This window comes from Micromys minutus (assembly GCF_963924665.1).
Source record: "Micromys minutus genome assembly, chromosome: 22".
NCBI classification, from domain to species: Eukaryota; Metazoa; Chordata; class Mammalia; order Rodentia; family Muridae; genus Micromys; species Micromys minutus.
Window position 1 is genome coordinate 36,691 of NC_137957.1, and position 14,902 is coordinate 51,592.

The 14,902-nt window shown below is 37.6% G+C and overlaps 1 protein-coding gene across 2 annotated transcripts in view; it reads right to left on the reverse strand.

Annotated features, from left to right (window-relative positions):
* Positions 1-1,124: 1,124 nt before the first annotated feature.
* LOC308435045 (uncharacterized protein) overlaps positions 1,125-14,902 on the reverse strand; it is a 36,080-nt gene continuing 22,302 nt past the window's right edge. For both annotated transcript variants that reach the window (XM_080935589.1, XM_080935588.1), the window contains 2 exons: positions 3,555-3,615; positions 1,125-3,108 (listed from right to left, as the gene is read on the reverse strand). In XM_080935589.1, coding sequence (XP_080791715.1) covers positions 1,803-3,108; positions 3,555-3,615 — 1,367 coding nt within the window. In that variant the 3' untranslated portion in view covers positions 1,125-1,802. The remainder of the gene's footprint in view (positions 3,109-3,554; positions 3,616-14,902) is intronic.

Here is a 14,902-nt window from a genome sequence, read left to right on the forward strand (position 1 = left end):
GCCAGTTGTAGCCAGTGTTTGCTACTTTATGGGATATTTCTTCTACCCTTCTTTACCCCTTTTCTTCTTCCCTTTCAACTTCCTACTACAAAATCTGAAAGAAAAAAGGGTATACGAGAAATGTTATCATCAGACTACTTTGTGCTGATTTGGAGTGTTGAGTTCCTTGAGACCAAGTTGATTTTTGCTATCAGGATATCTAATTTGTTCTTCTTGCTTCTTTGAGCAATATACTGCCTTTTGGGGCCATAGCACTTATATATATGCCCTTTAAAAACTCTCCAGAATTCCAAACATGACACAATGGAAGAAACTATCTGCCACTGTGAAAAATCACATATGAGGCAAATCACAGACTCTCCATATACTCACACCTGAGATTAAAACAAAAATATATTTCCACAATGTTCCTGTGTTTATAAAAGAAACCAAAATTACACAATTTTCTCTACCTCCAAATTGTATTTTATAAGGAACCATAGTAGGAGATATGCTTGCTTACTCTGGGAGATTTTTAGTTGTTGGCATATTTGATTCTTGTTTCTTGTTTTGAAATTTCTGAGACAGGATCTCTCTTCATAGCTATGCCATCCTGGATCTAACTATGTAGTTCAAACTAGCCTGAAACTCATAAAAATTCACCCGGCTCTGTCTCCGAAGTGCTGGGATTACAAGAATGTACCACTACACCCAGCTGAGATGTTTTTAAAATGACCTATCTTTAAATCCGAGAATGAATGAAAGAATAATGTAAGATTTAAACAGGAGCCATCATTCTTTGGAGAAACAAAAACTCCTTGGAATACTAGAATGTGAATATAAATCATTTATGTTCTCAACATTTTGATTATTTTCTTTAATTTCATCTAGAATAATTTTTGTCTATGTGTACACACATGTGCTATGTAGTGCATGTGCCAGTCAGAAGACAACTTACAGGTGTCTGTTCCCCAATTCCTCCAGCAGGGCTGTAGAGATCAAACACAGCAAGTGCCTTCAACTATGGAGTAAAATCACTGGCCTTTACTTACCAGTCAAAAGTATTTTTGTATATATGTGACATTGTATGTGTGCATATGACACAGCCCAACTGTAAAAGTCAGAGAAAAACTTGCATGAGTAGTGTGAGTTTCCACATTACATATAAACTCAGGTCATTAGCCTTAGCAGCAACCTCCTTTAGTCACTGAGACATTTCTCTGCCATTCATTTGTGCTTCTGAGAAAGAGTTAAGAATAAGTATTAATTCCTCAGAATAAAGTAACCCATAAAAATGATGGTAGTATTATCATTTTCATTTGCAAGTAGGTTTTATTATTCAAATTATTCTGTGTTCCTCTATTTTGGATGGCAATGTGTAAACAAGACAATATTTTAATAATGAAGTGATTCTACTTATCTCACATGATTCCCAGTGAGATCACTCAGTGGGAAAAATGTGCCTGATGTATAAGGCTTTACTGCATTTATTGAATTCATGGCATTTCTAACCAGTAGGAATTCTCTCATGCCTTTGAAAATCATAACATGCAGAGGGATTATGACTTGATTGCATTCACAGGGTTTCTCTCCAGTATGAGTTCTTTGCTATGTCTGAATATTATACTTACATGCCAAAGCGTACTGCATCAATTACATTTGTAGGGTTTCTCTTTATATGACATTTTTTTGTGTGTGATTACAAAAACTACTGTAACACATAAAGACTTGTCCACATTGACTAGACTCATAGTTTCTTTCCAATATGATTTCTTTCATGTATTTGAAGATGACTGCAATATGGAAAGACTTTAGCACACCAATTAATTTGGTTTTTTAGCAGTATGATGTTTTCTATGATATCGAAGACTACTACGACTTGCAAAGGCTTTTCCACATTGATTACACTCATAAGGTTTCTCTCCACTATGACTTCTTTCATGTACTTGAAGACTAAAGCGACGTGTAAAGGCTTTACCACATTGATTACACTCATAAGGTTTCTCTCCAGTATGAGTTCGTTCATGCCTCTGAAGACTAATGCAATGTACAAATGTTTTTCCACACTGATTACACTCATATGGTTTCTCTCCAGTATGGATTCTTTCATGTATATACAGATCACCTCGACGTGCAAAGGCTTTACCACATTGATTACATTCATAAGGTTTCTCTCCAGTGTGAGTTTTTTCATGTTTTTGAAGACTACTGCTACATGCAAATGCTTTGCCACATTCAATGCAATGATAGGGTTTTTCTCCTGTATGAGTTCTTTTGTGTAGTAGAAGATTACTTCGACATGCAAATGCTTTACCACATTCATTACAGTCATAGGGTTTCTCTCCCGTATGAGTTCTTTGGTGTATTTGAAGAGAACTGTGACTTGGAAAGGCTTTACCACACTGAGTACATTTGAATGGCTTCTCTCCAGTATGACTTCTTTCATGTATATAAAGATTACTGTTATATGCAAAGGCTTTACCACATTGACTACATTCATATGGTTTATCAAGAGTATGATGTTCTTCATGATTTTGAAGACTTCTATGACGTGCAAAGGCTTTACCACATTGATTACACTCATAGATTTTCTCTCTAGTATGACTTCTTTCATGTTTTTGAAGAGCATTGCTATATGCAAAAGCTTTACCACATTGATTACATCCATAGGGTTTCTCTCCAGTGTGCTTTCTTTTATGAATTTGAAGATTGCTGCTACTTGCAAATGCTTTACCACAGTCATTGCAATCATAGGGTTTCTCTCCTGTATGAGTTCTTTTGTGTAGTAGAAGATTGCTGCTACATGTAAATGCTTTACCACACTCATTGCAATCATAGGGTTTCTCTCCTGTATGAGTTCTGTTGTGTATTTGAAGAGAATTGCGACTTGGAAAGGATTTACCACAGTGATTACATTCATAGAGTTTTTCTCGAGTATGTGTTTTTTCATGTTTCCGAAGATGACAGAAATGTGCAAAGGTTTGACTGCAGTGCTTACATTCATAGGGTTTCCCTTCACTATAGATTCTTTTATATATTTGAGGAAACCTTTTACCTGCAAATGTACATTGCTTCTTTCCATATCCCTCAAGTTCACAAGGTTTGTATCCAGAATGACAGATGTCATGTCTATTAAAGGAGAGACAACAAAAAGTGGTCACAGTGCATTCACACAGCTAACATTTTGTTCCCCATAGACATGTGCTATAGGAATTAATATTTTCCATAACTTTCTTGCCTCCTATAAATTATTCCTCTCCCTAAATTTTAGAAAATCATTGTAAGTTTATGAGTAACCCTAGCTTTACAATGAACTACTTGCTTATAATAGGTCTAGGATATAAACTAAACACCAAATCAATATGTATGCCTTTTATGATAATTGAATGGCATGAACCTAAATGTTGGTCAGCTACCTGAAACTGAAGTACATGGTCTTGTGAGAATTTAATAATCATTAACAAACATAAAGCTGTGTTTATTTCCACTGGTGCTTTACTTTAAAACTTTGGTTTCCATTAGACTTTTCCATTAAACCAGTGATGCATCTGTATTAGCTTTGAGATGAGACTTACCTTCCATATCTTCTAGAGCATCGAGAGTAACCCTCACTATTCAGGTCTTCCAACTTGTATCCTAAAATACAATACCAGAAAGTTTACTTTTTTTTTTTTCAAATCTCGGGTCTCTTTAATTTTTCCCCATTAATTAATTTATTTGTTCACTTTATGTCCTAATTGCTGCCCCTCCCCTTCCAGTCCTCCTTCCTAGGAGAGCCGGTAACCCTTCCCTCCAGGTATCTGACACATCAAGTCTCTGCAGGGCTAGGCACATCCTCTACCACTGAGGCCAGACATGGCAGCCCAGTTAGGGGAACACATTCCACAGACAGGCAACAGTTTTTTGGACAGTGCCTACTCCAGTTGTTGGGGAACCACATAAAAACCAAGCTGCACACAGCTGCTACATGTGTGCAGGGGGCCCAAGTCCAGCCCATATATGATCTTTAGTTAGTGGTTCAATGTCTGAGATTTCCCAAAGTTCCAGGTTTGTCGATTCTGTGTTTTCCTGTGGCGTTTCTATCACCTTTGGAGCTTCCAATCTTTCCCCTAACTGTTTCATAAGAGACCCCAACCTCTGTCCAACATTTGGCTGTGGGCCTCTGCATCTACTTCAGTCAGATGCTAGGTGGAGCTTCTCAGAGGACAGTTATGTCAAGTTGTTTTCTGTAAATATAACAGAGTATCATTAATAGTGTCAGGGATTGGTGCTTACCCATGGGATGGGTTTCAAACTGAGGTTGTTATTGGTTGGCCACTTCTCAGTCTCTGCACTATCTTTCTCCTTGCACTTCATGTAAACAGGATAAATTTTACCTCTATTGTGGGTCTTGCCTGAATGCAGGAGGTTGCCTCTTCAGGTTCTTTATCATCACTGCTATGAGGCTAAGCTAAGGTCACCACCTGGGAGTCTCCCCCATCACTAGTCTCTAGCATGTCCTAGAGATGTCCCCCACCCCTCACTCCCCACCCTCAGCAACTGTAGATTTCCATTCATTCTCCTGGCCTTTCTCCTGCCCTTCCCTACTCCTGATCCTGAATGCCCCACAGTCTCTTTTCCATTCTCTCCTACCCAGTTCTGTCCCTCCATCTGCCTACTAGACTGTTTTATTCCCTCTTCTAAGTGAGATTCAAATATCCTCACTTAGATCATCATTCTTGTTCATCTTCTTTGGGTCTAGAGAGTGTATCATGGGCATCCTGTAAGTAAGTATATATCATGCATGCCCTTTTGGGTCTTGATTACCTCACTTGGGATATTTTTACAAAAGATATGATAGTATAAATAACTGACTCAAAAATTTATAACAGAGAGTTCCTACAGCTGACAAATGCTTTTAGCAATGTGGCTGAATATAAATTAACTTAAAAAACTCAGTAGACCTCCTTTATACAAATGATAAACAGGCTGAGAAAGAAAGTGGAGAAACACCAGTCTTCACAATAGCCACAAATATGAAATACCTTAGTATAACTCTAACCAAGCAAGTGAAAGAGCTGTATGATAAAAACTTCAAGTATCTGAAAAAAGAATCTGAGAATACATCTAAAGATAGAAATATCTCCCATGTTCATATATTGGTAGAATTAACATAGTGAAAGTGGCCATCTTACCAAAAGCAATGTACAGATTTAATAAAATTCCCACCAAAATTCTGACTTTTTTTTTTTTTTTTACAAAGCTTGAAAAAGCCATTCTCACATGAAAAAAAAAAAAAAAGTACCCAGGATAGTTAAAAAAATCCTGTATGATAAAAGAATTTCTGGAGGTATCACCAAACCTGATCTCATGCTGTACTACAGAACAAAGGTAATAAAAACTGCATGGTATTGGTAGGCAGACAGGCTGATCAATGGAATCAAACAAAGATCCAGAAATAAACTCACACAGCTATAGACACTTGATTTTTTAACAAAGAAGACAAAACCATAGAACAGGGGGGAAAAACGGCATCTTCAACAAATTCTGATGTAACTGGATATCTGCATGTAGAAGAATGCAAATAGATTCATATTTATCAGCCTGCACAAAACTCGAGTCCAAGTAGTTCAAAGACCTCAACCTAGCTATAATAAGTCTAGAGAGTGGAAAATAGACTTTGACCTCAAATATATAGTAAAGCCTTTATGTCTAGCTTCAAGTGCAATGTTTCAGTGAAACTTTTACTGTGTTTGGGTTAATCAGTAGAGGCTGAGAAACTGTTCTGAGGCTGTTTGAACCTTGACAAAATGTTGTGTCTAGAGAATTTGCATTTAGTGTTACATGAGCACATACAGAACTACATCAACCTTACTCTGAAGACACTACAGAGAAACTTTCAATTATGGCTAGCCATGATCAAAATGGATTGAGATTTATGTGGTTTACCTGCTCACAGGGAGCAAAGGCAAGATAGCTTTAGTAACTGCAATATTTCCCTTTGGTAAGCCACAATTACCCCTGTGTAATATATGAATAAAGTAACTGGAGTAAGCTAGCTGGGTGTCAGTCTTTTCCAAGAAGGCTGACCTCTCTGCTAATTTGGAAAATAAAGACAGCATATTGGTGAGCTTCTCTCTACTGCAGCACCTACAACCAACTTCAACCAATAAATGGTGGACCAAAGGAGAGGGGGAGAGAGGAATCTGGACTTACTAGGAGAGGAGGTGAAAGAAGTTGCACTTACAAAGAATAAGTGAGTCTTCAGGATTTTGACAGAGGTCATGGGAAATTTACTACCTGGCCTGAGCAATTTCTCATCTCAAGAGTATTAGTATAAGCAGTTTATTCAATGTTTATTGGAAGAAAGTAGAGTAAAAAAAGATTATCAAGCTCTTTACATGAATTAAAAAGCACTGTCTACTAAACAGAGACTATGAAAGCTAGAAGATCCTGGACAGACATCATATAGACTCTAAGAAAACACAAATGTCAGCCCAGGTTACTCTATCCAGCAAAACTCTCAATTAACATAGATAAAGAGACCAATACATTCCAGGACAAAACTAAATTTACACAATATTTCACCACAAATCCAGCCCTACAAAGAATAATTGATGGAAAACCCAACAAAAAAAAAGAAGAAGAAAAGAAAAAAAAAGGAATCTACACCCTAGAAAAAGCAAGAAAATAAGTAATCAAGAAAACCAAAAGAGGAAAGACATACAGACATAATTCTACCTCTAACAGCAAAAATAGAAGGAAACAACAATCACTCTTCCTTAATATCTGTTAACATAAATGGATACAATTCACCAACAAAGAGACATAGACTATAAGACAGGATACATAAACTGGATTTCAGAGACAAAGACAGACACTATCTCAGAGTAAAAGGCTGGGAAAAAACCTTCCAAGTAAACAGCCCCAAGAAACAAGGTGAAGTAGTGATTATAATATCAAATAAAGTAGATTTTCAACCAAAAGTTATCAAAAAAGATAAGGAAGGACACTTTTTACTCATTACAGAAAAATACATCAGGATGGATTCTCAATCCTTAACATGCATGCTATAAATACAAGAGCCCCCATATTCATAAAAGAAACCCTACGAAAGATCAAAACATATATTGCACCACCACACACAATAATAGTGGGAGACCTCAACACCCCACTCTCATCAATGAACAGATCATAAAAGCAGAAACTGAACAAAGACACAGTGAAATTAGCAGGGGTTATGAGCCAATTGGAATTAACAGACATCAACAGAACAATTCATCCTAAAACAAAAGAATACATCTTTTTCTCAGCACCTCACAGAACCTTCTCCAAAATTGACCATTAGGTCAGTCAAAAAACAAGGCTCAATAGATATAAGAAGATTGAAATATTCCCATGCATCCTATCAGATCACCATGGACTAAGGCTGGTCTTGAATAACAACAAAGACAACAAAATACCCACATACAAATGGAAGCTGAAAAATGTTCTATTCAACGATAGCATGGTCAAAGAAATAAAAATATTCAGGATTTTCTAGAATTTAATGAAAAAGGAAAGCACAACATACCCAACGTTAGGGGATGCAATGAAAGCAGTACTAAGAGGAAAACTCATGGCTCTGAGTGCCTCCAAAATGAAACTGCAGAGAAAGCATACACTAGCAAATTTACAGCACAGTCGAAAGCTCTAGAACAACAACAAAAAAAAAAAAAAAAAAAAAAAAAAGTAGATACACCCAAAAGGAGTAAATGGGAGGAAATAATCAAACTCAGAGCAGTAATCAACCAAGTAGAAACAAAAAGAACCATACCAAAAAAAAAAAAAAAAAAATCAACAAAACCAGGAGCCTGTTCTTTGAGGAAATCAATGAGATCGATAAACTCTTAGCCTGACTAACTAGAGGGCAAAGGGAGAGTATCCAAATTAACAAAATCAGAAAGAAAAGGAGAGAAATAACAATAGAAACCAAGGAAATTGAAAAAATGACCAGATCCTACTATAAAAGCCTATACTAAACTAAACTAGAAAATCTGAAAAAAAAAATGGAAAATTTTCTAGACAGATACCAGTTAAATCAGGACCAGATAAACCATCTAAACAATCCCCTAACACCTAGGGAAATAGAAGTAGTCATCAAAAGCCTCCAACCAAAAGAAGCCCAGGACTAGATGGGTTCAGTACAGAATTCTGTCAGACATTTATTGATAACCTAACACCAATACTCTCCAAACTATTCCACAAAATAGAGTCAGATAGAACACTACCCAACTCATTCTTCTAAGCCACAATAACTCTCATTCCTAAAAGACATAAAGACCCTAAAGGAAAGAGAACTCCAGACCAATCTCCCTAATGAACATTGATGCAAAAATACTCAACAAAATCCTTGCAAACCGAATCCAAGAACACATAAAAATGATCATTCACCATGATCAAGTTGGCTTCATCCCTGGGATGCAGGGATAGTTTAATATATGGAAATCCATCAATGTAATACTTCATATAAACAAACTCAATAAAAAAAAAAAAAAAAAAAAAAAAAAAAAACACATGAACATCTTACTAGATGATGAAAAGGCATTTGAGAAAATTCAACACCCCTTCGAGTTAAAAGTACTGGAAAGAGCAGGAATCCAAGGCCCATACCTAAACACAATAAAAGAAATATACAGCAAACCAATACCCAACATCAAACTTAACAGTGAGAAACTTGAAGCAATCGCACTAAAATCAAAGACTAGAAAAGGTTGCCCACTGTTCCCCTACCTATTCAACATAGTACTGGAAGTCCTGGCCAGAGCAATTAGACAGCAAAAGAAAATCAAAGGGATACAAATTGGAAAGGAAGAAGTCAAAATATCACTATTTGCAGATGATATGATAGTATACTTAAGTGACCCCAAAAATTCCACCAGAGAGCTTTTACAGCTGATAAACAACTTCAACAAAGTGGCTGGATATAGAATTAACTCAAATAAATCAGTTGCCTTCCTCTACTCAAAAAACAAACATGTTGAGAAAGAAATTAGGGGAAAGATACCCTTCACAATACTCTCAAACAATATGAAACACCTTGGTGTGACCCTATCTAAGCAAGTGAAGGACCTGTATGACAAAAACTTCAAATCTCTGAAGGAAATTGAAGAAAATCTAAGAACATGGAAAGATCTCACATGTACATGGATTGGTAGAATCAACACTGTAAAAATGGCCATCTTGCCAAAAGCTATCTACAGATTCAATGCAGTTCCCATCAAAATTCCAACTAAGATCTTCATAGAGTTGGAAAGAGCAATTTGCAAATTCATCTGGAATAACAAAAAACCTAGAATATCGAAATCTATTCTCAAAAAGAAAACTTCTGCCAGAATCGCTATCCCTGACCTCAAGCTATATTACAAAGCAATTGTGTTAAAAACTGCATGGTACAGGTACAGAAATAGGCAGTTAGATGAATGGAACAGAATAGAAGATCTACAAATGAACTCTTACACTTATAATCACTTGATTTTTGACAAAGGAGCCGAAAACATTCAATGGAAAAAGGACAGCCTCTACAACAAATGGTGTTGGCTCAACTGGGAGTCAGCATGCAGAAGAATGAAAATAGACCCTTTCTTATCTCTTTGTACAAAGCTCAAGTGCAAGTGGATCAAGTATCTTCACATAAAACCAGATACACTAAAACTATTATGTGAAAAAGTAAGGAAAAACTTTAGAACCCATAGGCACAGGTGAAAATTTCCTGAACAGAACACCAATGGCTTGTGCTTTAAGATCAAGAATTGAGAAATGGGACTAAATGAGATTGCAAAGTTTCTGTAAGGCTAAGGACAGTGTCAAGAAAACATAATGGCAGCCAATGATTTGGAAAAGATCTTTACAAATCCCACATCTGATAGAGGTCTAATATTCAATATATATAGAGAACTCAAGGAGTTAGACTCCTGAGACTCAAACAGTACATGGGAGAGATGGGAACCAATCACTGGCAACAAGATGGCAAGAGGAAAGCAGAAGAACTTACCCAATGGAAACCAGGACAACATGGCAACACCAGAACCCAGCTCTCCCATCACAGCAAACAGCAGAATGCCAAACACTCTAGAAAAAGAAGACTCAGACCTGAAATCATACCTCAAGATGATGATAGAGATCCTTATACAAAAACGGGAGGAAAAGCATAAAGAAATAGGAGCTTTTAGAGAGGGAATAAGAAAAACACTCAAAGAAATCAAAGAACTAGAGGAAAACAGAACCAAAGAGATGAAGGTATTGAAGAAGATATTTAAGATGGAAATGGAAATAATAAGGAAAACACTAAAAGAGATAACCCTGGAGGTAGAAAACGTAAAAAAGAAATCAGGAGTCACAGATGCAAGCATCTCCAGCAGACTGTAAGAGATGAAAGAGAGAATCTCGGGGGTTGAAGACAACATTGAAAACATAGACAAAACAGTCAGAGAAGATGCAAAAGCCAAAAAGCTCCTAAACCAAAATGTCCAGGAGATCCAGGACACAATGAGAAGATGAAACCTGAAAATAATAGGAATAGACGAGGGCAAAGAATATCAACTAAGAGGCACAGTAAATATCTTCAACAAAATCATAGATGAAAACTTCCCTACCCTTAAGAATGAGATAACCACGAGCATAAAAGAAGCCTACAGAACTCCAAATAGAGTGGACCAGAATTTCTCCCGACACATAATAGTCAAAATGCCAAGTACCCAAAGCAAAGAACAAATACTAAAAGCAGTAAGGGAAAAAGGTCGTATAACATATAAAGGCAGACCAATCTCAATCACACCCAATTTCTCAACAGAGACTATGAAAGCTAGAAGATCGTGGGCAGAAATCATGCAGACACTAAGAGAGCACGAATGTCAGCTCAAGCTGCTATACCCAACAAAACTCTCAGTCACCATAGATGAAGATACCAAGATATTCCAGGACAAAATGAAATTTACACAGCATCTGACCAGAATACCAGCACTATAACAAATTATAGGTGGAAAACCCAATACAAGGAGGGAAACTACATTCTAGTAAAAACAAGAAAATACCTAAGCAATAAAACCAAAAGAAGAAAGACACACAGGCACAATAATCCTCGAAAACCAAAAATAGCAGGAAACAGCAACCACTATTCCTTAATATCTGTTAACATAAATGGACTCAATTCCGCAATAAAAAGATATAGGCTATCAGACTGGGTAGATAAATGGAATCCAGCATTTTACTGCATACAGGACACTCATCTCAGAGACAAAGACAGACACTATCTCAGAGTAAAAGGATGGGGAAAAACTTCCAAGCAAACGGCCCCAAGCAGCAAGCTGGAGTGGCCATTCTAATATCGAATAAAGTAGATTTTCAACCAAAAGTTATCAAAAAAGATAAGGAAGGACACTTTTTACTCATTACAGGGAAAATATGTCAGGGGGAACTCTCAATCCTTAACACATATGTTGCAAATACAAGAGCACCCATATTCATAAAAGAAACCCTACTAAAGCTCAAAAAATACATTGTACCCCACACAATAATAGTGAAAGACCGCAACACCCCTCTCTCATCAATGGACAAATCATGGAAACAGAAACTGAACAAAAACACAGTGAAACTAGCAGAGGTTTTGACCCAATTGGAATTAATAAATATCTACAGAACACATCATCCTAAAACAAAAGAATACATGTTCTTCCAGCACCTCATGGCACCTTCTCCAAAATTGACCAATACAAGCATCAATAGATATAAGAATATTGAAATATTCCCATGGATCCTATCAGATCACCATGGTCTAAGGCTGGCCTTTAATAACAACAAAGACAACAAAAAGCACATATACACGTGGAATCTAAACAATGCTCTTTTAAACGATAGCATGGTCAAAGAAAAAATGAAAGAAATAATGGATTTTCTAGAATTTAATGAAAATGAAATCACAACATACCCAAACCTATGGGATGCAATGAAAGAAGCACTGAGAGCAAGATTCATAGCTCTGAGTGAGTGCTTCCAAAAAGAAACTGGGGAGAGCATACACTAGCAACTTGACAGCACAGTTGAAAGCTCCAAAACAAAAGGAAGCAGAAACACACAAGAGTAGATGCTAAGAAATAATCAAACTCAGAGCAGAAATTGACCAAATAGAAACAAAAAGAACCATTCAAAGAATCAACAAAACCAAGAGCTGGTTCTCTGAGAAAATTAACAAGATTGATAAACACTTAGCCAAACTAACCAGAAGGGAATGAGAGAGTATCCAAATTAACAAAATCAGAAAGGAATGTGGAGACAAAACAACTGAGAAAATTCAAGAAATAATCACATCCAACTACAATAGCCTATACTCAACGAAGCTGGAAAATCTGGAGGAAATGGGTGAATTCCTAGGGAGATATCAGATACTGAAGTTAAACCAGGAAAAGGAAAACCATCTAAATAATACCATAACACCTAAAAATATAGAAGCAGTCATCAAAAGCCTCCCAACCAAAAAGAGCCCAGGTCCAGATGGGTTCAGTGCAGAATTTTATCAGACATTTCCTGATGACCTAATACCAATGCCCTCAAACTATTCCACAAGATAGTCAGTTGGAACACTACCTGACTCATTTTTCGAGGCCACAATAACCCTCGTTCCTAAACTACACAAAGACCCTACAAGGAAAAAGAACTTCAGACCAATCTCACTTATGAACATTGATGCAAAAATACTAAACAAAATTCTTGCAAACAGAATCCAAGAACACATCAAAACGATCATTTACCATGATCAAGTAGGCTTCATTCCTGGGATGCAGGGATGGTTTAATATACGGAAATTTATCAATGTAATACACCATATAAACAAACTCAAAGAAAAAATCCCACACGCTCATCTCACTAGATACTGAGAAAGCATTTGACAAAATTCAACACCCCTTCATGTTAAAAGTCTTGGAAAGAACAGGAATCCAATGCCCATACCTAAACATAATAAAAGCTATATACAGCAAACCAATAGCTAACTTCAAACTTAATGGTGAGAAACTTGAAGCTATTCCACTAAAATCAGGGACTGGGAATATACCCCAGATAAGCTCCAACATACAACAAAGACACATGCACCACAAATGTTCATAGCAGCCTTGTTTATAATAGCCAGAAGCTGGAAAGAACCCAGATGTCTTTCAGATGTCTTGGAATATCTTGGTCTCTCCATCTTTTTGATTGAGAGTTTTGCTGGGTATAGCAGCTTGGGCTGCGACTTATGTTCTCTTAGGATCTGCATGATGTCAGTCCACGATCTTCTAGCTTTCATAGTCTCTGTTGAGAAATTGGGTGTGACTGTGATTGGTCTGCCTTTATATGTTACCTGACCTTTTACTCTTACTGCTTTTAGTATTTGTTCTTTGCTTTGGGTACTTGGCATTTTGACTATTATGTGTCGGGAGGAATTTCTTTTCTGGTCCAACCTATTTGAAGTTCTGTAGGCTTCTTTTATGCTCGTGGTTATCTCGTTCTTAAGGATAGGGAAGTTTTCATCTATGATTTTGTTGAAGATATTTACTGTGCCTCTTAGTTGATATTCTTCTCCCTCTTCTATTCCTATTATCCTTAGGTTTGGTCCTCTCATTGTGTCCTGGATCTCCTGGACATTTTGGGTTCAGAGCTTTTTGGTTTTTGCATCTTCTTTGTTTTGTCTATGTATTTAATGTTATCTTTGGTCCCCGAGATTCTCTCTTTCATCTCTTGTAGTCTGTTGGAGATGCTTGCATCTGTGATTCCTGATTTATTTTTTAGGTTTTTTACCTCTAGGGTTTTATCTCTTTTAATATTTTCTTTATTGTTTCCAATTCCATTTTAAATTCCTTCTTCCATTCCTTCATCTCTTTGGCTGTTTTCCTCTAGTTCTTTGAGTTTTTTGTGTGTTTTTCTTGTTTCCTCTTTCTATTTCTTTATGCTTCTATTTCTTTATGCTTTTCCTCCCGTTCTTGTTTAAAGATCTCTATTATCATCTTGAGGTATGATTTCGAGTCTGAGTCTTCTTTTTCTTGAGTGTTTGGCATTCTGCTGTTTGCTGTGATTGGAGAGCTGGGTTCTGGTGTTGCCAGTTTGTCTTCGTTTCCCTGTGGTATGTTCTTTTGCTTTCTTCTTGCCATCTTGTTGTCTGTGATTATATGTGGTCTTGTTGTCAGGGATTGTTTCCTGTCTCTCCCTTGTACCTGGCCTGTGTCTCTGGATCTCCATTGTTCTTGGTGGCAGATGGCCTCAGAGCCTGTTCTGCATGCACGGGCCTCTGGGTAGAAACAGGGACCCTAAGGCAAGATTCCTGCTCCCCTGAACCAATTTGGGGGAAGGGTCGCTCTTTCCAAGTGCTCAGCACAGACCTCTCTGCTCCTTGCCTACTTAGAGTGCTGTCTCACCAGGCCTGCATTCCTGGATTTCTGCTGTTTCTGGTGGCAGATGGCTTGAGTGCCTGTTTTGCACACACAGGCTGCCCAGTGGAAACAGAGACCCGGCAGGGTTCCTGCTCCCCTGAACCAATGGGGGGGGCACTTTCCAAGTGCTGGGCACAGACCTCTCTGTTCCCAGGTACTTGGAGCACTGTCTCACCAGGCCTGTGTCCCTGGATCTCCGCTGTTCCTGGTGGCAGATGGCCTGAGCTCCAATTCTGGATGCACTGACTGCCGGTGGAAACAGACACCTTAAGGCAGGGTTCCTGCTCCCCTGAACCAATGGGGGGCGCACTTTCCGAGCACTAGGCACAGACCTCTCTGCTCCTTGGCTACTTAGAGTGCCGTCTCACCAGGCTTGTGTCCCTGGATCTCCACTGTTCCTGATAGCCAAGAATAGATTTTGATACTTGAGATTTTTTGTTACTCTAGATGAATTTTCAAATTGCTCTTTCCAACTCTATGAATTACGTTTGAATTTTGATGGGGAT